Genomic DNA, 22,977 nt, shown 5'->3' with positions numbered 1-22,977 from the left:
ACACCTCAAGAAAAATGTACATCAACATAGTAGCTTTGCTAATGATAATGAACCGAAGTGTGCTGTTACTGCGTTCTTTGATGGACAGGACAAAGAATTTTATTTTTCTGGTATTTCCTTAATGCCAACAAAATGGAATGTGTATTGAAGTTCAGGGGAGTTACATTGAAAAATAAAAAAAAAAAAAAGATTTTTGCCTCCAACTCATTTCCTTTGTAGGTAGGTAGATAATTTCTTTACTGTTCTCTTGCTTGAATTGGGGGTGCATAACATGGCAGGTGACTAGGTATTTAAGCTCCCAGTTTCATTTGTCTTCAGGGTTAATTTAACCATTTCATCGGTGACTCAAATTTATGTTGTAATGCACTCGGTTTTAATCTGCAACCCGTGTGTTCTTTACATTGGGAATAAAGAAAAGAATCATCACCAATCAGATCAACCGTAGAATACATAATACAAGCTATGAACTTGTGGGTTATACGGGAATTGCCTTCAACCATTTCTGTGCTGATCTTATCAGCCGTTCACATAAGGATTAAACAAAAAATATATATATATTAGAGAAAAGAAAAAGAGAACTAACTTTATAAAATTTAAATCAACAAAACTTTAAAGTAATAAAGCATTTATTAAAACTTTATCTTCTAGTGAATTTAAGATTACAAGATTCCAAAAAGAATGTAACCTAGTGGAATTAGTTTTAGAAGTAAGAATTAAATTTAAAAAATACAGTGCACACCATATATTATAATTCTAGATAAAGTTATTTAAGTAATATCACTTTTCTGAAGTCTCCTGGTGAGATATAGAGAAAAACATTGTTTATTGTAATCAGTGCTTCAGTTTGTCATAGTTTTTTTGCCTTATCATAGTTTATGCACATGCTGCCGAAGTGATTATGCAGCATCCTGATTTGGTCTTTAACTCTGACGTGTTGTGTGACTAGTTACTGATTTTGCTTTGGCAGAGTTCATTTGGTTGTCAGTGTCATTACTCCACGAAATAAAATACTGTATCCCTACTCTCTCCAATCCGGCTGTTTTACTGTAGAGCATTAACCCTTTTCTAATGTTTGGTTTTAATATTTTTTGTTTTTAATGGTTTGTATGAATTTCCAGAAACATTCACAATTTTCACTTTTATTGATGACTTTCTCACAGAAATAGTGGACAGTCAAAGTAAAGTTTTTCATATTGCTTGATTTTAATGTTTTCTTTTTGTGCACTTTTACCTGTTTATGTACAATTTTCCGTTTGACCTCAATAAACAGCACTAAATGGCTGCATTCTTGTTTCATCTTGAGTACCTGACAATCTGCCAGTTACGTTTGTTTCTAGGTTGAACACCCAAATTCTTCTAGTAATGCACCAAGTTTTAACTTTAGCATCAGCAAAAAAAAAAAAACCAACCACTACTCCCATTTCACCCCTCCGTTCGTTCGAAATACCTGACCAGCTGAGCCTTAAATTTGTTTAGGCTATCAACTTCAACAACAAGCGATGGGAGTCTATTCCACAAACCAACTGCCCGCTGGCTAAAGGCAAATTTCCCCACATATTATGGATAAATTATGTGCATCCCATGCATTTGTCCTTCTCTGCCACACATCTCGTTAGATCATCTGACATTCATTTAGGTCTAAGCCTTGAACAGTATTTCTTAATTGGTATGAAAAGCCTAGTAGCTTCTATAATTAATTCCTTGGACGCTTCCCATTTAGAATTTGCTGGTGGTAACATCATCAATTGGTTCCACTGTATAGAATTTAAAAACTGTCCGAGACTACTATAGCTAGTCACCTTTATGAAAGCAAAAACTTCTCCCTTTACCTTTGATGGTAATTACATCTTTAAGTAAATCCCAAATTGATATACTGTGATCATTGCTGATAATCAGATCAAGTGTTACTCCCTCTTGTTGCTTCTAACATGCTGCTGTAGAAAACAGTCATCTAATAAATCCACAAATGTCCTGCTGGTGTGTGAGTGACCAACCCACAAGTTCCAGTCAATATCCGGAAAGTAATCCCCAATTATAAGACATTCTGATTTACTGGGCCACTCGATTTCTCTGTACAGCTGTTCATTCTACTCGTAAGAATCATTATGCCTATAACATACTTGTAGTCTCATTTTTGCTTTCCCAGTGCTTGTGTCACAGAAGACTGGCTCAACATTTCACTGACCATCTGTCAGCTGGATGCATTGCCTTAGATTTTATGTTCTTCTTAATTAAGAGCATAACCCCCTGTCCTTTTTGTATACATTGTACTCCCCATATTCAAATTCTGCATCCCTTACATCTGAGTGACCCTTTGTCTCTGAGTCCCAACAATGTCTGCATTTGATTGACGTCTTGACCAGCACTGCAAATTTATTAAATTTATTTACTATACTCCTAACATTCTTGTAACTGCAAGTATACATGCACCTGTTCTTACTCTTAATTACCCTAACACGGCCCATGTATTTACTTGTTTTGTGATGACTACCAGCAGTTTTTGAAATCCCCAGAACGTTGCTTTCAAGGCTACTGCTCATTCAGATAGAAGCAGTGCAAGAATCACTTTCACCTCTGCCTGCAGCTACTGCTAATCTTTTAGCCTGTTAACCCCCCCTCCCCCCCAGTTTTCTGATCCACCTAATACTGCCTCGATAACATCAGCAAATATTCTTGCATCCTTTCTATTTAAGTGTATCCCATCCCTGTAGAAGCAGTTCTTCCTGTTAACAAGCACAGACCATGCTGAGGAAAATTCTACCCCCATGACCCTTGCACAAACTGCAGGGCTGAACTGATTATAACAAGGCTCTCATCATATACTCCCTCCTATTGTGTCTGTACGTAATTTCAGACACTTTCATCTTTAACTCGTGACTTTTTTTCACCATTGCCCTATACTTGTTTAGCAAGTCTGCAGTTATCCTAATCTTAATGTATTAGTGCCAATGTGTAGGACATTGTCACCTTAAAAGATGATATCTGCTCTACAATCTTTTTTCCCCACGGCAGACACACTGGTTTTATTCCACCTATCCTTTTTGCACAGTATATTTCCCTGACAATTGAGTCACCGACAACAACCAACTCTTGTGGGACCAGCACATTCTGTCTTGGGGTTTGCCACTGTGTTGCCTGATGATCAAGTGCAAGCTCTGGCATCAATGTGGGCAACTGAGAGCTTGTCGACTTGCCTGATGTGTGATGAATCTTTGATGTATTTTAAGTAATTGGTGTCCATTTTAGTTTTGCATATATGGTGATATCTCACAGTACCTGTTTCACAGGTAACACCCTAATATATTCTTAAAAATAGAACTGTTTTGCCTTGTGCCTTTAATGTTTTTAAGAGAGGTTTATTTCAAAATATATATACAGTAGACTCTCGATTTTCCAGGATAGATGGTAAAAAACAAATCCCAGTTAATCCAAAAATACAAAAGTCCCTGACATATGTAAGAAATACGTTCTACGACTTCTTACCTCGTCAAGTTTTATGTAACTCGGGAATGACTAATAACATATTGCCACTATATTATTGACAAATCTGAATTCCGCACGATACTTGTGAATGTTTTGGCCATTTTGGTACATCCTTATTATAATGGTTCCTTAGAGATTTAACAGATGCACTGTTTTCAAACTTTTGAATAATTTCAAGTGTTTGTTTAACTGAAAATGCAACTCTTTTGTGTTTACCCATCATCTTCGCGATTTCTAAACAAAAATAAAAAAATACGATAAAAAAAATTCCGAATAACGAAACAAAATTTGTCCTTTTGCACTGCAATGGAATACAACAATCGACGTGACTCACCAAAACAAACTAAACATTGTGTGTGTGTGTGTGTGTGTGTGTGTGTGTGTGTGTGTGTGTGTGTGTGTGTGTGTGTGTGTGTGTGTGTGTGTGAGCGAGCGAGAGCAGTGGGTGTGAAGACAGCAGGGATTGCAAGATAATAGGTACACTAATATCTGTTTATACCTATTCTAGTTATTACTTGAATTTTTTTGATTTGTGGGTTTTTTTTTTTTTTTTTTGTCTTGAGGTGTCCTAGCTAATCGAGAGTTTGCTGTGTGTATATATATATATATAATTTGAAAACAGAAAATTGCATATCAGTGTTTTAAAATAATTCTGCATTATGTCATCACCATGCTTTGTATTATTGAAAGGTGAGTAATTATTTATCTCTCTAGGTAATTATGGAAGTTCACAGCGTGACTATTCTCCTAGTGGCCAGAATAACCGGGGACCATCTCCTCGTACACCTATGAATAATAGAGGATCCAGGGGTGGAAATAGTGGTTCTGGCAACAGAAATTGGAATTCCGGCTCATCTGTAGGTGGAGGAGGAAGTGGAGGTGGTGGCAATAGAAACTGGAGTTCCGGCTCTCCATCTTATGGCGGTGGTAACAGTGGTGGTAGTAGTGGTGGTGGTGGCGGCGGCGGTGGTAGTGGTGGAAATAGGAACTGGAATACTGGATCTGGCGGCGGCGGTGGTGGTAGTGGTGGTAGGAACTGGAATTCTGGACCATCAAGTGGTAGCAATGCTGGTGCAGGTGGAGGAGGATCAAATAGAAATTGGAATTCCTCTTCTGGAAATCGTTCATCCCCACAGCAACGTGGATTTTCCGGGCAGAGTTCACAGGTAAATATATTTTTTTTTAATAATTACTCTACACAAAAGTTGGTTTTTTGTACAGAATACCAAAATCTTGTTACTGTGATTGAAGTTTCTTAATTAGTAGGAGTAGTAAGTGCATATGTTAATGTAAGAAGTAATAGCCAGCTGTTTTATAGCAAATTACTAAAAATTGCCAGTATAGGGTTTTATTACAACACCAGTTTTTCTCCTTGGTACAATGGCACCTCTGTAGCCAGGTGAGCAGGAGCAGCAGTGTGTAGCCCACACTTCTTGATTAGACCGGGGTTCGAGCCCGTGACCACCAAATACAGAGGGTGTGGAAAGGTCAGAGAATGACCACCGCATATCCCCAGAGCAATATGGCCTTAGGTTGCTAATGCTCCTAAAAAAACAAATAACAACCTTGGTACAATAATGTTTTTCTTTAAATACGAAAACACTACAAACGTGAAAAGTTATTTGAATCTATTGGACTGGATACTCTGCATGAGTTGAGGGCTGAGAAGACAGATGCTTGTTAACATTAGACTCAAATTTCTGTAAATGAACTTTTGGCATTTTCATGTGAAAGATCATTATGGAGAAAACTGTAATTAGCATTAGTAGAGGCATACAATACAAGAAAGCAAGCTTACGCAGCATCAGCCAAAAAATCCTTCCCATTTCATTCAGTTTGGAGTGTGACAGTGAATGGATCTGACTGGTTGTGGTATTTGTTTGGGCTGATTTAGAAGAGAGTGAGGGAATGACATCTAATTCAGAATAACAGTGCCCACGGAAGTATCTAGAAAGGATGTCTAGCAAAAACTGACATCTGAGACAGTGGAAAGATTTTGTAAGAGGCTTGTCATTGAATAACTTGACTGCCCTGTCTTTAGAGTAGAAGCTTTAGAGGTTTTGGGATCATCACATGTGGGAAGAATATTCCACAGCAGGGTGGATCTGAGATTCATTCCTATACATTATACATATATTTAATGTACGGGAATTAATATTTGTAATGTGCCAAGAGAGATAAGTCAGGGAGGTCTCCAGTAGAGACCTGTGATCTTGTCTGGAAGTGTGTGTGTGTCACCAAATTTGAGTACAGAGTAAATAACACTGAGTTAGTATTACTATTAGCAAATGATGTAAAGAAGCAGTTATGCAGCATCATTTAAACGTCACCACCAAATATGGAGGATGCGGAAAGGTCAGGGAATGACCACCGCATATCCCGGAGCAATATGGCCTTAGTTGCTAATGCTCCTAAAAACCAAATAACAAACAACAAACAAGCATCATTTAAAAAAAAAAAAAAAAAATTCTGTCCTGTCTAATTTTGATTTAAATTTATTGAAACAATCCACTTCCATAAAACCAGATAAAGTTTGTTCCAACAATCAGTCATTGGCTGGAAGAAAATTTCTGCACATCTAACCTTTTATTCAAGTTTGTCCTCTCATGGGTTATCTGAGAAAGAATGAAGATCCATCAGCATTTAGTCTACTCAATCTATTTAAAGCCTTAAATTGTTCAGTGTGGGGTTTTAGAAGGGTGGAATTTAATAAAGTTATCTTTGGCATTTGGAGAAATACTTGGAGATCAGCATTTAAGAAATTTTTGGTGGATATTATAGAAGTTGAAACTGTGCAGAACAAGATTTTTAAACTAGAGGGCAGAGCATAGTGTGCTGTCTTGGCAAAACTGTGAATAGGATTTCTAGTCAGTGGAATCAGCCCATTAAAATTCAAAAGGAACAGATTGGTAGAATGAACTGAACCTTGTGAAATGTCAGCTTTAGTCGAAAAGTTAGAAAACAGTGAGCCATCTGCTATAACAGTAGTGAGTGAGTGGTCAGAGAGAGTTAACTGGTGCAAAAAAACAGCTTGCAATCTATAAGTTGGAAGCTTTTTATAAGACCTCTATGCCAAACGCACTAAAATTCTTAGAAATATCAGGAGCAACTACTTGAATTTCACCAAACTTTGCCATCAGTTTCCAAAGATTAGTATCATACCCTTGTGGTATTGCAAGTGTACCCTGACTTGTTAAACAATAGCCAGGCCAGAGGTCACAAGGACAGCCACATATTCTCAAAACCCATGGTGAGTGTTGTGTACTACAGCACAGTGGCCCGGCTAACTACCAGTACAGTGTAGGAATAGCAAGACCAATATTCATATGAACTGTATGCTGGATTAGCTCACATTTTCTAATTCTTTTCCGGCTCTAATATCCTATCTTGGCTATAGCAGTTGACCCTCATTACAGGTACCATGCTCACTATTCTTCTTGTACCACAGCACAGTGGCCCGGCTAACTACCAGTACAGTGTAGGAATAGCAAGACCAATATTCATATGAACTGTATGCCGGATTAGCTCACATTTTCTAATTCCTTTTCCGGCTCTAATATCCTATCTTGGCTATAGCAGTTGACCCTCATTACAGGTACCATGCTCATTGTGAGGCACAAGAAGTTGCACCTTGTAGCATAGGCATGTTAGCACCAACACTGGACATCGACACGTGGAAATCTGTCACCTGGTCTGAATCCTACTTCCAACTCTATCATGCTATATGGACATATTATCATTTGGAGAAAGAAACATGAGGCTATGAAATCTAGATGCACTGTTGATGTTCTGCAGGCTGAAAGGCAGTGGTTTTATGGTTTGGGGACTGTTTTCATGGCATGCTCTGATCCTCTCACTGTTAATTTATTTATGGTTTGATGGGAACGCCTACTTTTCTATCACTAACAAGTACACCCTTCCATGATGAAATATATCCAGACGACTCCAGCATCTATCAGCAGGACTCCATGTGTAACTTTTTTTTTTTTTTTCATTTCTGAAGGGGTCTGTAAACTTTCTTTTCATTTTTGAAGGAGTTGATAAATCTCAGTAGTTTGGGAACCACTGACCTACCAGGTTGCTAACTGATTTCAGGAACATGACAAATTCTCTGTCCTTCCATGACTGCCAAACTGGTGCAGTCGTAACCCAATTCAGCATGTGGGACCTACTGCAAAAGGACATTCAATGCTACAGTCATCCAACTAACAATGTGCAAACATTACCATTTCATAACACATAAGTAGCACTGCCACATGTCACACTGTAACACCTTGTGGAGCCAATTCCAACTCTGTATATATCACCACTGGTGATATATACATTCCAGAGCCTCAATAAAAAAAAATAAAAAAAATACACAAAAAATAGAAATAGTCAGTCACTAGCCAGATTCGGTTTACTTCAAGCTTTTAGAATAAAAGTTTATTAAAAATGTCAATATTTAAAGAAAAATGTTACTTCCACTTGTTCAAAAATTTCTGCTTGAAAAATTTATATCAGTAAAAGTACAATGTACTTATTTATTAGCGGCTTGGATGTGCTTGTTTTTGCTCACAAAGTAGTTCAATATTTGGAGTTATGGTTTTTACTTGCAAGTGCAGATCATCTTCATTATTTAGCTTGTTTCTAAATTTGGTCCTTGTAGCTGTATACAGTGAAATCTTTGTTCACAAAGATATGTTGTTGGAAAATGCATCAAAATTTTCAAAGTTCTGTTACTTATTTCAGGGTGTTCCATGGCCATTTGAATCCAAAATTGTGTAATTTCTTCCTGCTGAAATTTTGTTCTTAGAGTATAAGCTGTTCTTTTGCTTTCAAAGGCAAATCATTGGTATTTGCAGAGTTAACAAATGGTATTTTAATCCATATTAATTTTTCTAAATGAGGACAATACTCCCCAATAGTTGTACACAAATTAGATATGTGCTGCAAAACTAAAACTTTTCTATCTTCACTTAAGAAAAATTTCATTCATAAGTAAAAAACCACTGAGATTTTCGAAGCAATCAAGTTCTTCCCTAAGTGTATATTCACCCCAAAGTTTTAGCTTCCATTTTATGCTGAGCTTTGAAGTACATTACCCTTGTACCCTGCATTGTAGCATTCACTTCATTTAGATAGGCAAATATGTCCAAAAGGTAAGCCACTTTCTGTATCCAGCACTTGTACCTTAATTTGTATGCAAGTTCAAAATGGCATTCAGATGAAAAGAACACTATCTCCTCACACAGTTGGTAAAACCAAGCAAGCACTTTTCTCCAAGAAAACCATCGGACTTCATTATGAAGCCACAAATTTTTATGCAAACTTCCCATGTCCTCACAGAGTAAACTGAAGATCTTTGCATTGTCTTGATTTCATAAAATTAACTATTTTTATGACATCACTCATTACCTCTTCTGGCATTTGTTTCATTGCAAGTGCATGAAGATGAAGGCAGCATTGGATACTCAATTTCTGGGTGTTTCTTTTTTATGCATGCCACTGCACCTGAAATTTTTCCAATCATAGCTGCATCCCCATTAGTGCAAATACTTGAGCAAAGCTGCCATTGGATCTCATGTTTTTCTATAAATAAATCGATCAGTTTAAATATTTCTTTGCCTATTGTTTGAGTAGGCAAGGGTTTGTAAATTAGCACGTCTTCTTCAAAACTAGCTTCATGAATATAGCAGTCAAACACAAGCAGCAGTGCATAATCTGCGACATCTGTTGAATCATCCATCTGAAGCGAAAAAGTTGGAATTGCTTTTACTCGCATTGTTAACTTCGTTAAGCAATTTGCTGACATCCTTGATTCTTCAAGAAGGGGCACAGAGTTAATGTTTTTAAGAAATTTCTCATTAATCATGCACTCTACCAAATCTTTTGCGCATGGTTTATCAAAGCTTCTACAACTGTATGAGCTTTGCCTGCTTTTGCAATACTAGTACGAAGCCCTTTGATATCTTTGTGAGATATAAGAGCACCTTTGTTGTCCTGATAGACAAACAAGCAAAATGTAGCTTTCCTTGCATTTAATTGCAAACACTTTCTTTTGAACTACTCAGAAGTTCGATTATTTATAATTGGGAGTGTTTGGTTTTTAGATGCCGCTTTAACTTTACTGGGTGCAAACTACTGTTCCACATTAAACACACAACCCACTAGGTTCATTTTCATTACCTCTCCATGTGAAACCATATTCAATAAAACTTTCATCATACTTTCTTTTCCTTCTTGTTTTGGTACTTCTTGCATCATCCTGCATTTGAAGTGCTTGCACAATTGCTTCAATTGAACTTGCTTCAATTTCTGTTGTGTATGTAACTCAATCAAATCTCAGTCTTGATGTCTTCCCTGCGAGATTCCAGCAGTTCATTCACATCTCTACTGCCCATTTCCATGTTAAGGTGTTTTGCCATATCTAAAGTTTCCTCTGTTTTCTTGCATTTCTTGGAAATCTTCAGTCATGGACAAACTGCGAACAAAGCTTTCTCAAACAACCAGTTATAGTGGATTCCTTTATCTTTCCATCTTCCAGCAGTGTTTCTCACTATTGTAAGGATGTTATACTCCTTCCAAAACTGCGGGATAGTCATTACAGCCTTCTCATTGATAGTTGCAACGGCCTGAGCTGCTTCTCAAATCACACTGTTTAAGGTAAAAATAACACCTTGATCCATATTCATAGTGGAGAAGTGGTATAGGTGAAGAACACTACTCTGACTTGAGGGTCTAATTCCACAGTGTGAGAAATATGATGAAGCATTGTTAAGGAGCATGGAGATACTTCTCCGTGACACATTCTTTTCCAACAAATATCTCTGCACTTCAGTTACAAAAAAAATTTGCAAAAACCAATCATATAACAGTTTTGCAGTAATCCATGCTTTCTTATTTGAATTACAAAAAACTGACAGTGGCTGAAACATTTTTGAAAGCCTCTGAGTTCTTGCTATGACACACTGAAAGTGGCTTTAATTTGAAGTTGCCAGTTGCCTTACTTCCTATTAATAAGATCAAGTGGCCTTTTGCAGCATTAAAACCAAGCCTTTTCTTCTCCTTGACCGTAGTGTATATATGTGAAGGCATCTTCCACAATAATGCCCTGGGGCAATAACTGGGGTGTGTTGGGCTCATGTTTTGGGGTTGCAGCTATACATGTGGCTGGAATTTAGTAGCTACTAAAAACAGGTTTGGTTTTGGAATAATTTTGAGTTTTGTTTACTTAACTAACATGGAATTGCAGTTCATAAAACAGTTTTAATTGCTCTAATTGTCCATTAATTAACATTAACTTCCTAAGGAATTTATGATTCCATTACTTAATAATCGAATTATGCACTTGTAGAATATTACGCAAACTTTAAATATGTAATAAATAAATTATCCTGCTATACTGAATCTCAAACATAGCAGTGCTGTCTATTGCACAAACCAGACCATGATCCAGCTACACCATACAGCAGCCTGTGGGTGCCTGGCAGTCTGAGAACTTTTCTCTAGCTACCTTCAGAGCAAATATATTTCATTAAAAAAGGTATCTATTATTTAAAAATCCACTGGAGAAGGCTTAACTTAACTATAATAATTGATAAAATAATTTTTTCCTTCTATGTCGACGAAAAAATGAAAATACACTTTTAATGAACATCTACATGTATATAATTAAAAACGAACACTAACATTGTCCCAGATTTCCTTCTTTTAAACAGTTGCTTTGTCCCGGATTTTCTTCTTTGGAACACATTTTGTCTTGGTTTTGCTCCAAAAGTATATGGTCACCCTATATTTAACACAATTAACCAGTGCTCTTCTGAATTTATAGTTAAATATTTCGTAATTTCAAATTTTATTTAAAGGATATTATGGTGTCACCTAGAAAAGTTAATCATGTGATGGCAAATAATGTTGTGACTGGCATAATTGCCAGTGGGGATTCTCCTCTTGCACCTTTCTGCTTACATTTGTTGTCGCACATACACTGAGCTTTTGCTAGCTTTCAGGGAGTGATTCGTGTGCACAATATGTGTGATGAACTAAATTGAGAACTGTACATATCTAAAATCAAAACTCTGGAGACTTGCTTCTTGGCAGTATGTCAAGTGTCACTGAGTGGAAGCAAGTTGATGCTTTAGAGCAGTTCACTCTTTGGGGTGGGAGTGGAGGGAGGGGTCTCATCAGAGACTTGTGTCAGGTAGCATACTCCCAAATGCAACCCCAGAAATGAATCAACTGGTATATAATGCTTTTCTGTCCATCAGATAGTCTTGACGGGGAACTGAATTGTAAGGGAATCAGGAATTCATTAAGAAAGCCAAGATAGCATAAAACCAGTGTATCCCAGTGCAAAAAATTACAGTGTTACAAACAGTTTATCAGCTCATGCTATTTCTAATGAGTGCATGGTAATACTCACAAGGACTAATGATTTAAAGTTTTAACAAACCGATGAAGTGGTTATAAAACATAAGGTCATATCGAAGAGTAGTGTGATAGGACAAAATTTTATCTTCTACAATTCTTGGGCATAGCAGGAGTGATTTCGTGGTGAAAGCCAGGTTTTAACTCTAGATTTGGGGAACTCTGCAAGGGTTATGGAGGATATCTTTTTTAGCATGACCAGCCTTAGCTGATAGACAACTTATTCTGTAAGGTGCAGATAATGTTATTAAGAAAGTGTTAAATATTAAGGAAAACTGCAGTAGAGGTTAAAAAACATGAACACCCTATGGCCATATGAGGAAAACACTAAGTAATTATAAGAGCATTTTGAAAGGAATGAAGTTAAAAAAAAAAACTTGTTAAAAATTAATGCAGGGAGTGCTGTAGCCATATTAAATGAATTTGAGCTTTTGATCAAGTCTGCTGATATTGTTAGAGTAAATGAGACATGGTGCCACTCAGATACAAATGAAGAATTTCATTTCAATGAATATTGTGTGTTCAGGAGCGATAAGGAGGGGTGAGAAGTGATACTTCTTGTCAAACTGCCTGATGGTGGAAGTATGTTCCCATTGTCAGATCAAGGTAATGTGGATCTTGGATCAGTGTGGTGTGAAACAACTACTTGACATAAAGAGGTGATAATAGTTGGTGTGTGACACAGGCAAGATGACTCAGAGGAGTGTGACAATCTCTTCATGCTGACTGGATGGACTAGTAAGTACAGTTATCTCATTATGGAGAACTTCAACATACCTCTTATAGGCTGGATTACATGGATTGAAAATACCCCATATGGTACAGTGCAAGGAAGCCAGAGGCTTTTGCTGCACTAGCAAAAAAAGACACACCCCCACCCACCAAGTAGATAAGAAATGACAAATTATATACTTCCCTCCCCACACATAATTATCGGTTCACTTTTGAATTTGTTCAAACTGTCGGCCTCCACTACCTGCGAGGGCAACTTATTCCAGCAATCAACGACTCGGTGATTAAAAGAAAACTTCCTACAATCTAATCTAAACCTCAACCCCTGTAATTTGAATTTATGGCCCCTAATTCTGGAATTCTTTATAACAGTGAGAATTCCACCTTCATTCATTTTACTAATCCCTCTAGGCGCCTCCGTAGGCAGGTGGGAAGGAGCAGCAGTGCGTAGCACATACTTCTTGATTAGACCAGGGTTCGAGCCCGTCACCACCAAATACGGAGGATGCGGAATGGTCAGGGAATGACCACCACATATTCCCGGAGCAATATGGCCTTAGTAAAAAAAAAAAAAAAAAAAAAAACACCAATAATCCCTCTCATAGCCTATAAACCTCTGAGGTGCCTGGTTGCTGAGCTCTGTAGCCCACATATTTGTAGTCTTTCCCTGTAGGATCGTCCATTTGCTGATCTCACCATACAAGTTGCATATCTTTGGACCCTTTAAAGGCTTAATGTCATTTTGCAAATGAGATCTACATACTTGAACACAGTATTCCAAGTGTGGTCTTACAATTGCCATATATGGTGGGAATATCCTCCTTATCTCTGCAGGATAATGTTGGATAAATCATAGATTGAACACCATGGGCTTTCCTGGCTGCCTGTTTACACTGCTGGTGCCTCCGTAGCCAGGTGGGCAGCAACAGGAGTGTGTAGCACATGCTTCTTGATTAGACCAGGGTTCAAGGCCGTGACCACACTATACGGAGGATGCAGAAAGGTCAGGGAATGACTACCGCATATCCCCGGAACAATATCTGTATACCATATATTGTAGCAGAAGCACTACACTAGATGCTATATTCGTTGTTGTGCACTGATTGGAGGAATGAATAAGTAATATGGCAAATGCAAGGAAACAAAATATTCTTTGTTCGCGCATAAAAAAAAGAATTGTTGCTTTTTTCCTGTTCTCTCTCTCTCTCTCTCTCTCTCTCTCTCTCTCTCTCTCTCTCTCTTTTTTTTTTTTTAAATCATCATGAATTATTACTAATTGCTAAGCCATCCCAAATGTAATGCACTGAGTATATATGATTGTATTTATATCAGCATGTTCAAGAGAATAAAAGTGGCTCTGGTTCTTATCTCGTCCCCACTGAGGAGCTTAACTGTATACAAGATATTTTATAGTGGAGGTTACCAGTAGCAGTGACCACAGTACTATAAAATTGGTTGTATAAAAAGAAACCTATGTGATTTAAGGTAAGGTGACCAAAAGCTGATTACAAAAAAACACTAGCAAAGAAAACTAAGGTGGGGGGGGGGTATTCTCATTTATGAATACACAAAAGGAAGACGGTAAGTGACTATTCATGTTACATTCAGTAGAGAGAATGGAACATGTATGAATTAATGAAATTTTTGTATATGGCATGCACAGCTAGAACATACCTAGCTGCTTGATATAGCATGGGCTGTGCAATGCCTCCCATATACATACTGTTCAGATTCCTTTCTTTCATTAGCCTGACAGGTTAGGTGACTCCCAGGGATATTAATAGGAACAAAGCGAATAACACAAAAGGAGGAACTACTGCGAACAGTACGAGAAAAGAAGTAATCTAATCCTATACTTCGTACGAAAAAGTCGTGTGATAGTTCAGTGACACCTTAGTATATCAGTGCACTGCTAGCACATGCCCATCATAATCGGCATCACTTATACTGAATGATAGATGTGGATTTCCAGAATTTTGTGCTGCGGACTAAGCTTTGGTTTCATGACTTCAATATTCCAGTGAGCAATTAGTAGTGGTATTTCAGGGTAGCAGTCATTGTATTCCTAATGGGGTGGTGGGCTGGGTACTCCGAACTGTCTCCTGGCTGATTACCTGTCTGCATATTACATTTCTTTTTGTTCAGAACACAAACATTAAACAAATGGCACTCTGATCAATCTTGCCATCAACTGATATTAGCATTGGCATATGATGCAAGAAAGCAAGCTTATGCAGCATCAGCCAAAAATAAAACCACTCCAATTTCACTCCTCCATTGAAATACCTGTCCAGCTGAGCCTTAAATTTATTTAGGCTATCAACTTCCACAAGGAGGGATGGAAGTCTGTTCCACCAACCAATTACTTGCTGGCTAAAGGCAAATTTCCCCACATCTATCCTACATCTGTCCTCAATTTGAATTTATGCCCGCTCAGGTGATTATTCTGAGCAAGAGGAAGAATCCCATCAGCATTGAGCATGCTCAAACCATTCAGGGCGTTATACACCTCTATTAGATCACCTCGCCAGTGTCTAGTCTCCAGACACTGTAATTTGCAATACTTAAGCCTTTCTTCGTAAGAGCAACCCTTTGTTCCATTCACTAATCTTGTTGTCCTTCTCTGTACTCGTTCCAACAGCTCTGCATCCTTCTAAAAATGAGGCCTCCAGACCTGTATACAGTACTCTAGGTGTGGTCTGACCATTGCCTTATACAAGGGAATAATCACCTCCTTATCCCTGCTAGAAAAATGCCTGTATATCATTGACAAGACACCATGAGCTACTCTTGCAGCCCATCTGCACTGCTCAGAAAACTTCATATCTGCCTGCACAATTACCCCCAGGTCCTTTTCATTCTCTACCACTATCAGTGTAGTACCAGAGTTGATGCGTTACTCTGGGGTTACTGTTTCCCATATGTAATACTTTACATTTGTCAATGTTAAACTGCATTTGCCACCTCTCAGCCCATCTGCTCAACCTTTCTAGATCCTGTTGCAGCAGCATACTATCAGTAGTGTCCTTAATAACCCTGCCAACCTTTGTATAGTCTTCAAACTTGGACATTAAGCTTGATATACCATCGTCAATATCATTTATAAATACAGAAAACAACAATGGACATATGCATAATGGCAAATCTTTTACCATGCTTATGTTTGCTTACCTCTTGTGGTTCCTTTAATATATTTAGATTTCATGAGATAAGTATATAACTAAAAAGGAGATAACATATACTTGAATAGACGTGGATATCAGAACAGTCATAAGATGTATAAGGCAATGGTCAGGCCACACGAGTACAGCGTACTACAGGTCTAGAGGCCACATTTTAGGAAGGATGTAGAGTTGAGTTGCTAGAACGAGTACAAAGAATGGCAGCAAGATTGGTGAGAGGAGCAAAGAAGGTGCTTTTACCAAGGAAGGCTTAAGTTCTGCAAGTTGCAGCATCTGGAGACTAGATATCTGCAAGGTGATCTGATTGAGGTGTATAAGTCCTTGAATTGCTTGGGCAGGCTCAATGCAGAAGGAATTCTTCCACTTACTCAGATTATGAACCTGAGGTGACAAAAAAGATTCAAATTCAGTTGTAGAATAGATTTATGGAAGGTTGCCTTTAGCCAGTGGGTAGTTTATTGCTGGAACAGAATTCCATCTGTTGTGGAAGTTGATAGCTTAAATAAATTTTAGCTGAACTAGACAAACATTTGGAGTGATGGGTAATGTGGGGAGGTATTTTTTTTTTTTTATTTTATGCTGATCCTGTATAAGTTTGCTTTCTTGCATGATATGCCTCAACTAATGTTAATGCTAAGTGAAAAGTGCACATAAAAAATTGACGCTCTAAATGTGTTCCTTTATAATACCACCAAAGTGTCATTTGTTGCAATATGATGCATAGTTTTTTACAGGTTAATGAACAGGCATTGAGAGACTATAGTCATTAGATTGAACAAGTGAGCAAAACACTACCTATTATGTTTTGAAAACTGTGCCACCTCCTGGTTTTCTGTAAAAAATAAGAGAATTTTCATTATTACTCACCCAGTTACAATAGGAAATAGTTAAAAGCATATAATTCTATGAAATTATCCAGAAAATGAATTGTGTTACTCCCATAATGCATTTATAGTCATCTCAAAATGTTGTCAAATGCAAACAAAAAACAATTTTTTTAAAAAGTAAGCAAACCCCCCCCCCCCCAGTGCTTGTCTGGCATTTTCCCCTTTCAGTGCTCTCTATTTTAACATCAGATATCTGGTAACCCCACCCTGGGGAATGTATATTATAATTGTATACTGTGTGTGTGTGTGTGTGTGTGTGTGTGTGTGTGTGTGTGTGTGTGTGTGTGTGTGTGTGTGTGTGTTGGAACTACTGTTTTTTTTTTTTTTTTTTTATTCATACCGTAGTATTTTGTGCACTAGCATGCCTCTTACTGGTTTAATGTTGTTTTCATGTTACGCTGAATTTAGGAAGTTTGAGTATTGTTTTTTTATTGAAAGTTTGATAAAAAAAATTAATGTGCATCTCTATATAATTGCTGAGGTTTGGAGGAACAAAATGTGGTATACGGGTTTTTTTTTTTTTTTTTTTTTTTTTTTGTAATTAACACATTTTTGTTCAGAAGTTATATTAAGATTTATTTATATAATGTAATTAATATTTATATAACTTTATATAATGAAGAAAACATCACTATTTATTTTATTAGAGTTATGATTATGGAGGATATGGTGATAACCAATCATACGGTCAGAATCAGAATTACAACACCACAAGTCAGAGCAGTCAGGGCTATAACCAGACCCAAGGATATGGTTATAGCCAGAGTCAGTCTCCTACTACTCAGGCTCAAGGACAGTGGAGTCAGGGACAGTGGAAAGGAGGATCTTCAAGTAAGTTGGGATTACATGATTCTTTGTTTCTTCTTATAGGTCAGATTTTCCTGTGATATTACAATGTATTGCTGTGGAAAACATAATGATAAAATACACTACATGCTACATTGGCCAGCCTATTTTATATCAGAAGTCTACAGTTTAATTTTGCATAGATTAATGGTAGAGCAGTATATATTTTTTCATTTTTTAATAAACTAAGGGGAGGTGTGCAGAAGCAGTATCAAACTTGTGAATTTTTAGGATGGTTATTTGAAGTTTTGTTTGACCAATTTGGATACTATGATGTGGTCACAAAGGAACTGGATGAAAAAAATAATTTTGATATCATGTACTTGGATTTCAGAAAGCTTTTGATACTCTTGCACATGGAAGACCAGTGTGCAAATTGGAGCAGTGTGGCATTAAGGACAAGTTGCTACAATGGATAAAAGGATGGTTGAGTGTGAGAAGACAGAGTGGTAATCAGTGGACACTGCTCTTTGTGGACTAATGTTATTAGTGGAGTCTCCAGGGTTTGGTGTGGGGTTCATTGTTGTTTTCTGTATTTATCAATGATATTGATGAAGGCGTAATATCAAAGGTTGCAGATGATACAAAGGTTAGCAGGGTTGTTGATGACAGTATGCTACTGCAACAGGATCTAGAAATGTTGGGCAGATAGGCTGAAAAGTGGCAACTGAAGTTTAACATTGACAAATGTAAATTACTGCATATGGGTAGCATTAACCCAAGAGAAATGTACCAACTGTGTGGTATTACACTCAGGGTAGTTGAGAATGAAAGAGACCTGTGGGTACTTGTGAAGTCAGATATGAAGTTTTCTGAGCAGTGCAGGCAGGCTGCCAGAGCAGGTCATTGGGTCCTGTCAATAATATACAGGAATTTTGCTAGCGGGGGATAAGGAGGTGATTATCCCATTGCATATAAGACAATGGTCAGGCCACACCTTGAGTACTGCGTACAGTCTGAAGGCCTCATTTTAGGAAGGACGTAGAGTTGCTAGAACGAGTACAGAGAAGGGGGACAAAGGGGTGCTCTTATGAAGAAAAGCTTAAGTTCTGCAAATTCTACTGTTGGTATTCGTGGCGAGCAGGCATGCCTATTACAGCTCTTCATAGTGGCATTAAAGAAGCATAGATAAGAGGGGATTAAAGCAGGATTTCAAAGGTTGTTTAGTATTTTGTAAAGTTTAAAGAAGTTTTTTTTTTTCCATGTAATAGTTTGATTTATTTTTTTATATTATAAATATAATTTTTTGAAAGTTTGTTTTATTAATAATTAGTAAATTTCATAATGGTTATTAAATAAATTTTCTGTTTATACTCCGGCATGACAACCAAGTCAATAGAGTTTACAATAAATCATCAATACAAATATTTATCGTATTAATAGTCATGGGCTTGCCTTGAACACTTGTGTCAGAGGGTACCATGACTCATACGGAAATAGCAAATGGCAATTTTCCAGGTGAGTCATGATTTTATCCTTTGCAGTACCTGTGGCATGTATTCCAAGATTGACCTAGTGGATAATCCTAGTTCAGTTGGAGATTCTTTTCTTTGTCACCATTGTAAGGAGTGCACTAATCTTAAATCACAGTTTGGTGCTTGCCCTCGAGAAAAATCTAACCGGGAGCTCGTCGGGGACTCAAGGCTCTAGCAACCTACCAACCAAGTGATGCACTCCCGATTCGGGTCCCAGAACAGAATAACCAAGTGTAGGCTACTCTGGTTCAAAAGGACTTAGTTCTATTAGGAGACTCCATTGTCAAGCAAACGAGAAATATTTTTTGTAATAAGGATAGGTGGACTAGAACCAGGGTATATCTGCTGGGAGCAACTATAAACTATGTCACCAACAAACTATCGGATTTTAAGGCGGGGGAAAAGAGAATATTATTATTCAAGTGGTGACTAATGACATTAAGCATACACCATCTGATGATTTGTTAGACAGATGAAGAACCATACTGAAGAAATGTCGCAAGCTAGGTCACAATGTCTGTGTCTGCAATTCTGCCCAGGGGCGATAGGGGTTGATTAACTCAAAACTTGTAGGTAGAAGGAATTTGTTTTGTAGAGATGGGATACATTTAAACAAAGGGGGCGCAAAAGTTTTTGCTAGTATTATTGAGGATACCTTAAAGGTTTGGGGAAACTGCTATTCTGGGGGTGGGGACAAGGGTAATATAGATATGCTTTTATCTGATAGTATTGGTCAAATTTACTCTTGCACATACCTTAAGAGTTTGTTTGTTACCACAACAGAACATAGTAGCAAGATGTTCTGAGGGCAGCATTTCAAATGAGCAGGTAGCAAATGCCAGGGAAGTGAGCTTAAATAACTTTAAGGGGTATGTCAGGGTAATTAACTATACAAGAACACTAAGTCTTAATTGTTTATACAGTAATGTTAGAAGTGTCGTCAATAAAATGAGTGAATTTGAACTGCTGGTTAGGACAAGTAACACTGACATAATAGGGCTAACAGAAACGTGGTGCCACCCAGAGATGAGGGATGATGAGTTTCAGTACAGTATGTATAATGTATTTAGGAAGGACAGGGAGGATAGGAGGGGCAGTGGGGTCATGCTTCTTATCAAAAGTAGCTGAGCGCAACGAAAGCTTTTCCTGATTCAGACGTTTTGCATGCTAGTATAGAATCTGTCTGGAGTGAAATAGTTCGAAGCAAAGGTATAATGAGGGTGGGAGTTAGCTACAAGCCAGGTGATTGTGAAGGCTATGATGAGAGCCTCTACATGCAAATGGAATGGGCAAGTAAGCGTGACTGTCTTACTATGGGTGATTTCAATTTGCCTCTAATTGACTGTAGCAAATGGGAAGGAACCTCCACATGGGGCACAGTTTTTAAATCAACTAGGTGATTGTTATTTGTATGAACATGTCTGCGAAAGTACTAGGAAAAAGAATACTCTAGACGTAATTATCACCCATGAACCATATGACTTAATAGAACTGACAGTACTGGAACCAGTAGCAGGAAGTGATCACAGAGTTTACGGTGCACGATGGAGAGAGATAGAGAGTAATGAAGTTGCCAAATTACTTGAGCAGAAAAAAGACAGCATGCCACTGAAAAGGTTAGGCTGGCAAAGGCAGATTATGAGAAATCACTGGCAAAGAAGGGGGGGGGGTGGATAGGAATTCTTCACATATATAAATGCAAAGAAGAGGACAAACCAGATCGGACCCTTATGTAATGGATGTGGGATAGTATTATATTCCCCAGCTGAAGTTGCAGATGAACTCAACAGTTTTAACTTTGCATTGATATTTACAGAAGAAAAACCCTTCACGTCAGTGAGAAATTCTGGGAGTGAAGGTGGGAAAAAAAAAAAAAAAAATGTAATTAATGACGTTGAAATTTCACACATTTATTTAATGAAAAAACTTTTGATCCTACAGGCCATAAAGGCTCCTGGGGTTGACGTCATTTACCCTACAATCTTAAGGGAGGCGGCAAGTGAGTGCATTGAACCAATGAGACTTGGAAAAGTGCCAATGTATCTCCAGTACATAAGGGCGGTTCTAAGAGTGAAGTGAGAAATTATCAGCCGGTTAGTCTAACTTCAGTAATGGGGAAAATCATGGAGGCACAATGATCAACGGTAGAATTCAGGATCATTTAGATAGAAAGGGAATTATGAAGGATATTCAGAATGGTTTTGTAAAGGGAAAATCATGTTTAACTAATCTAGTTAGCTATTTTAACAGGGTCACTCGAGAGCTGGACTTAGGGAATAATTTTGACATTATTTATTTGAATTTCAAGAAAGCATTTGACTCGGTCCCAAATGAGCAGTTACTTTATAAGCTGGAACAGGTTAGAATCACAGGAAAAATCCTTAGATGGATAGCAGGGTGGCTTCAGGGCAGGAGGCATAGGGTTGTGATAAATGGTTATTCCTTAGATTGGGTGGGTGTAAGAAGTGGGGTTCGCCAACAAAGTATTAGGACCATTGTTGTTTTTGATTTTCATAAATGACGTCAATGAAGGGATAGAAGGTGTGATATCTAAATTTGCAGATGATATAAAGATTGGTAGAGTAGTTAATGATTGCTGCTAAGCAGAGCTTCTTCAGAGTGAAATAGATAGACTTCAGGGATGGTCAGAAAAATGGCAGCTATGCCATTTTTCTTTTCATTTAATTCAGCAAATTGTAAGGTATTGCAACTGGGGAACAGTAACCCCAAAATAACTTACTTGGCAGAGTTTAATTAAAGCCGGTAGTGGAGGAAAGGGACTTGGTTATACGATACAGTCAGATATGAAGTTCTCCGAGCATTGTAGACTGGTTGCAAGGAGGGCCCATGGTGTCCTGTCGATGATTTATCGAACAATCATTTGATTGAGTAGAGATAAGGACGTCATAATTAAGGCTATTGTGTTCAAGTATGGAAACCGCACCGAAAAAAAACCTTTCTTCTTGAAAGGGTCCAAAGACGGGTAACTCTCCTGGTGAGATCAGCAAAAGGGCATCCATATAAGAAAAGACTTCGAATATGTGGGTTACAGAGCTTGGAAACTAGGCACCAAGAGGAGACATGATTGAGGTGTTTAAGGCTCTGAGGCATAAGCAAAGCGAATAATGACGAAATTTTCAATGTTATAAATGATTTTAGAACTCTGGGCCATAATTTAAATTTCTGGGAGAGGGCGGTGTTTTTATACTGGATTGCAAGAAGTTTTATTTGTGCCAGCAAATTATAAATTACTGGAATAAGTTACCTACGTGGGTGGTAGAGGCTGACAGTCTGGGGAAATTCAGGTCAGCTGGATAATTACCTAAGGGAGGAGGGAAATGCATAGGTTGTCCATTTCCTTTTCTCTTATTAATTTTTATTCTTATTTGATTTTATTTATTTTTTTGTTATTTTATTTTATTATTATTATTTTTTTTTTTTTTTTTTTTTTTGTTATGGCTGGTGCAGCATAAGCCATAGGCTTCCTTGTACCATGTGGCCATTACTAATACTAAATTGCAGCGTCCGGAGACTAGGCACCTGTGAGGTGATCTGATTGAGGAGTATAAGGCCTTCAATGCTGATGGGATTCTTACTCTTGCTGAGATTGCAAACCAGATGGGGGCATAAACTGAAATTGAGAAAAGAGAGTTGTTGAATAAAAGTGTAGAAATTAGCCAGCGGGTAGTTGATTGCTAGAACAAACTACCATCTGTTGTTGTGGAAGTTGAAAGCTTAAATAACTCCAAGGAAGAAGTGGATAATCTCTCTCTCTCTCTCTCTCTCTCTCTCTCTCTCTCTCTCTCTCTCTCTCTCTCTCTCTCTCTCTCTCTCTCTGATGCTGTATAAGCTTGCTTTCTTGCATCATATGCCTCTACTAATGTTAACGTATGCAGTTTTTCATAGTGAAAAATAAAATTATCACTGGAGCAAGGAGAACTCTCATTTCTTTGAAGAACCAGA

The 22,977-nt window shown here is 37.7% G+C and overlaps 1 protein-coding gene across 3 annotated transcripts in view; it reads left to right on the top strand.

The window, feature by feature from the left end:
• LOC150085071 (heterogeneous nuclear ribonucleoprotein U-like protein 2) overlaps positions 1–22,977 on the top strand; it is a 372,157-nt gene that overhangs the window by 346,585 nt on the left and 2,595 nt on the right. For all 3 annotated transcript variants that reach the window (XM_090376770.1, XM_090376771.1, XM_090376772.1), the window contains 2 exons: positions 4,198–4,649; positions 17,341–17,524. In XM_090376770.1, coding sequence (XP_090232896.1) covers positions 4,198–4,649; positions 17,341–17,524 — 636 coding nt within the window. The remainder of the gene's footprint in view (positions 1–4,197; positions 4,650–17,340; positions 17,525–22,977) is intronic.

The sequence above is a fragment of the Mastigoproctus giganteus genome, chromosome 6 (assembly GCF_048544385.1).
Source record: "Mastigoproctus giganteus isolate SK-2022 chromosome 6, ASM4854438v1, whole genome shotgun sequence".
Lineage (NCBI taxonomy): Eukaryota > Metazoa > Arthropoda > Arachnida > Uropygi > Thelyphonidae > Mastigoproctus > Mastigoproctus giganteus.
The sequence above is the reverse complement of the archived record's forward strand: the minus strand, read 5'-3'. Positions and strand labels throughout refer to the sequence as shown.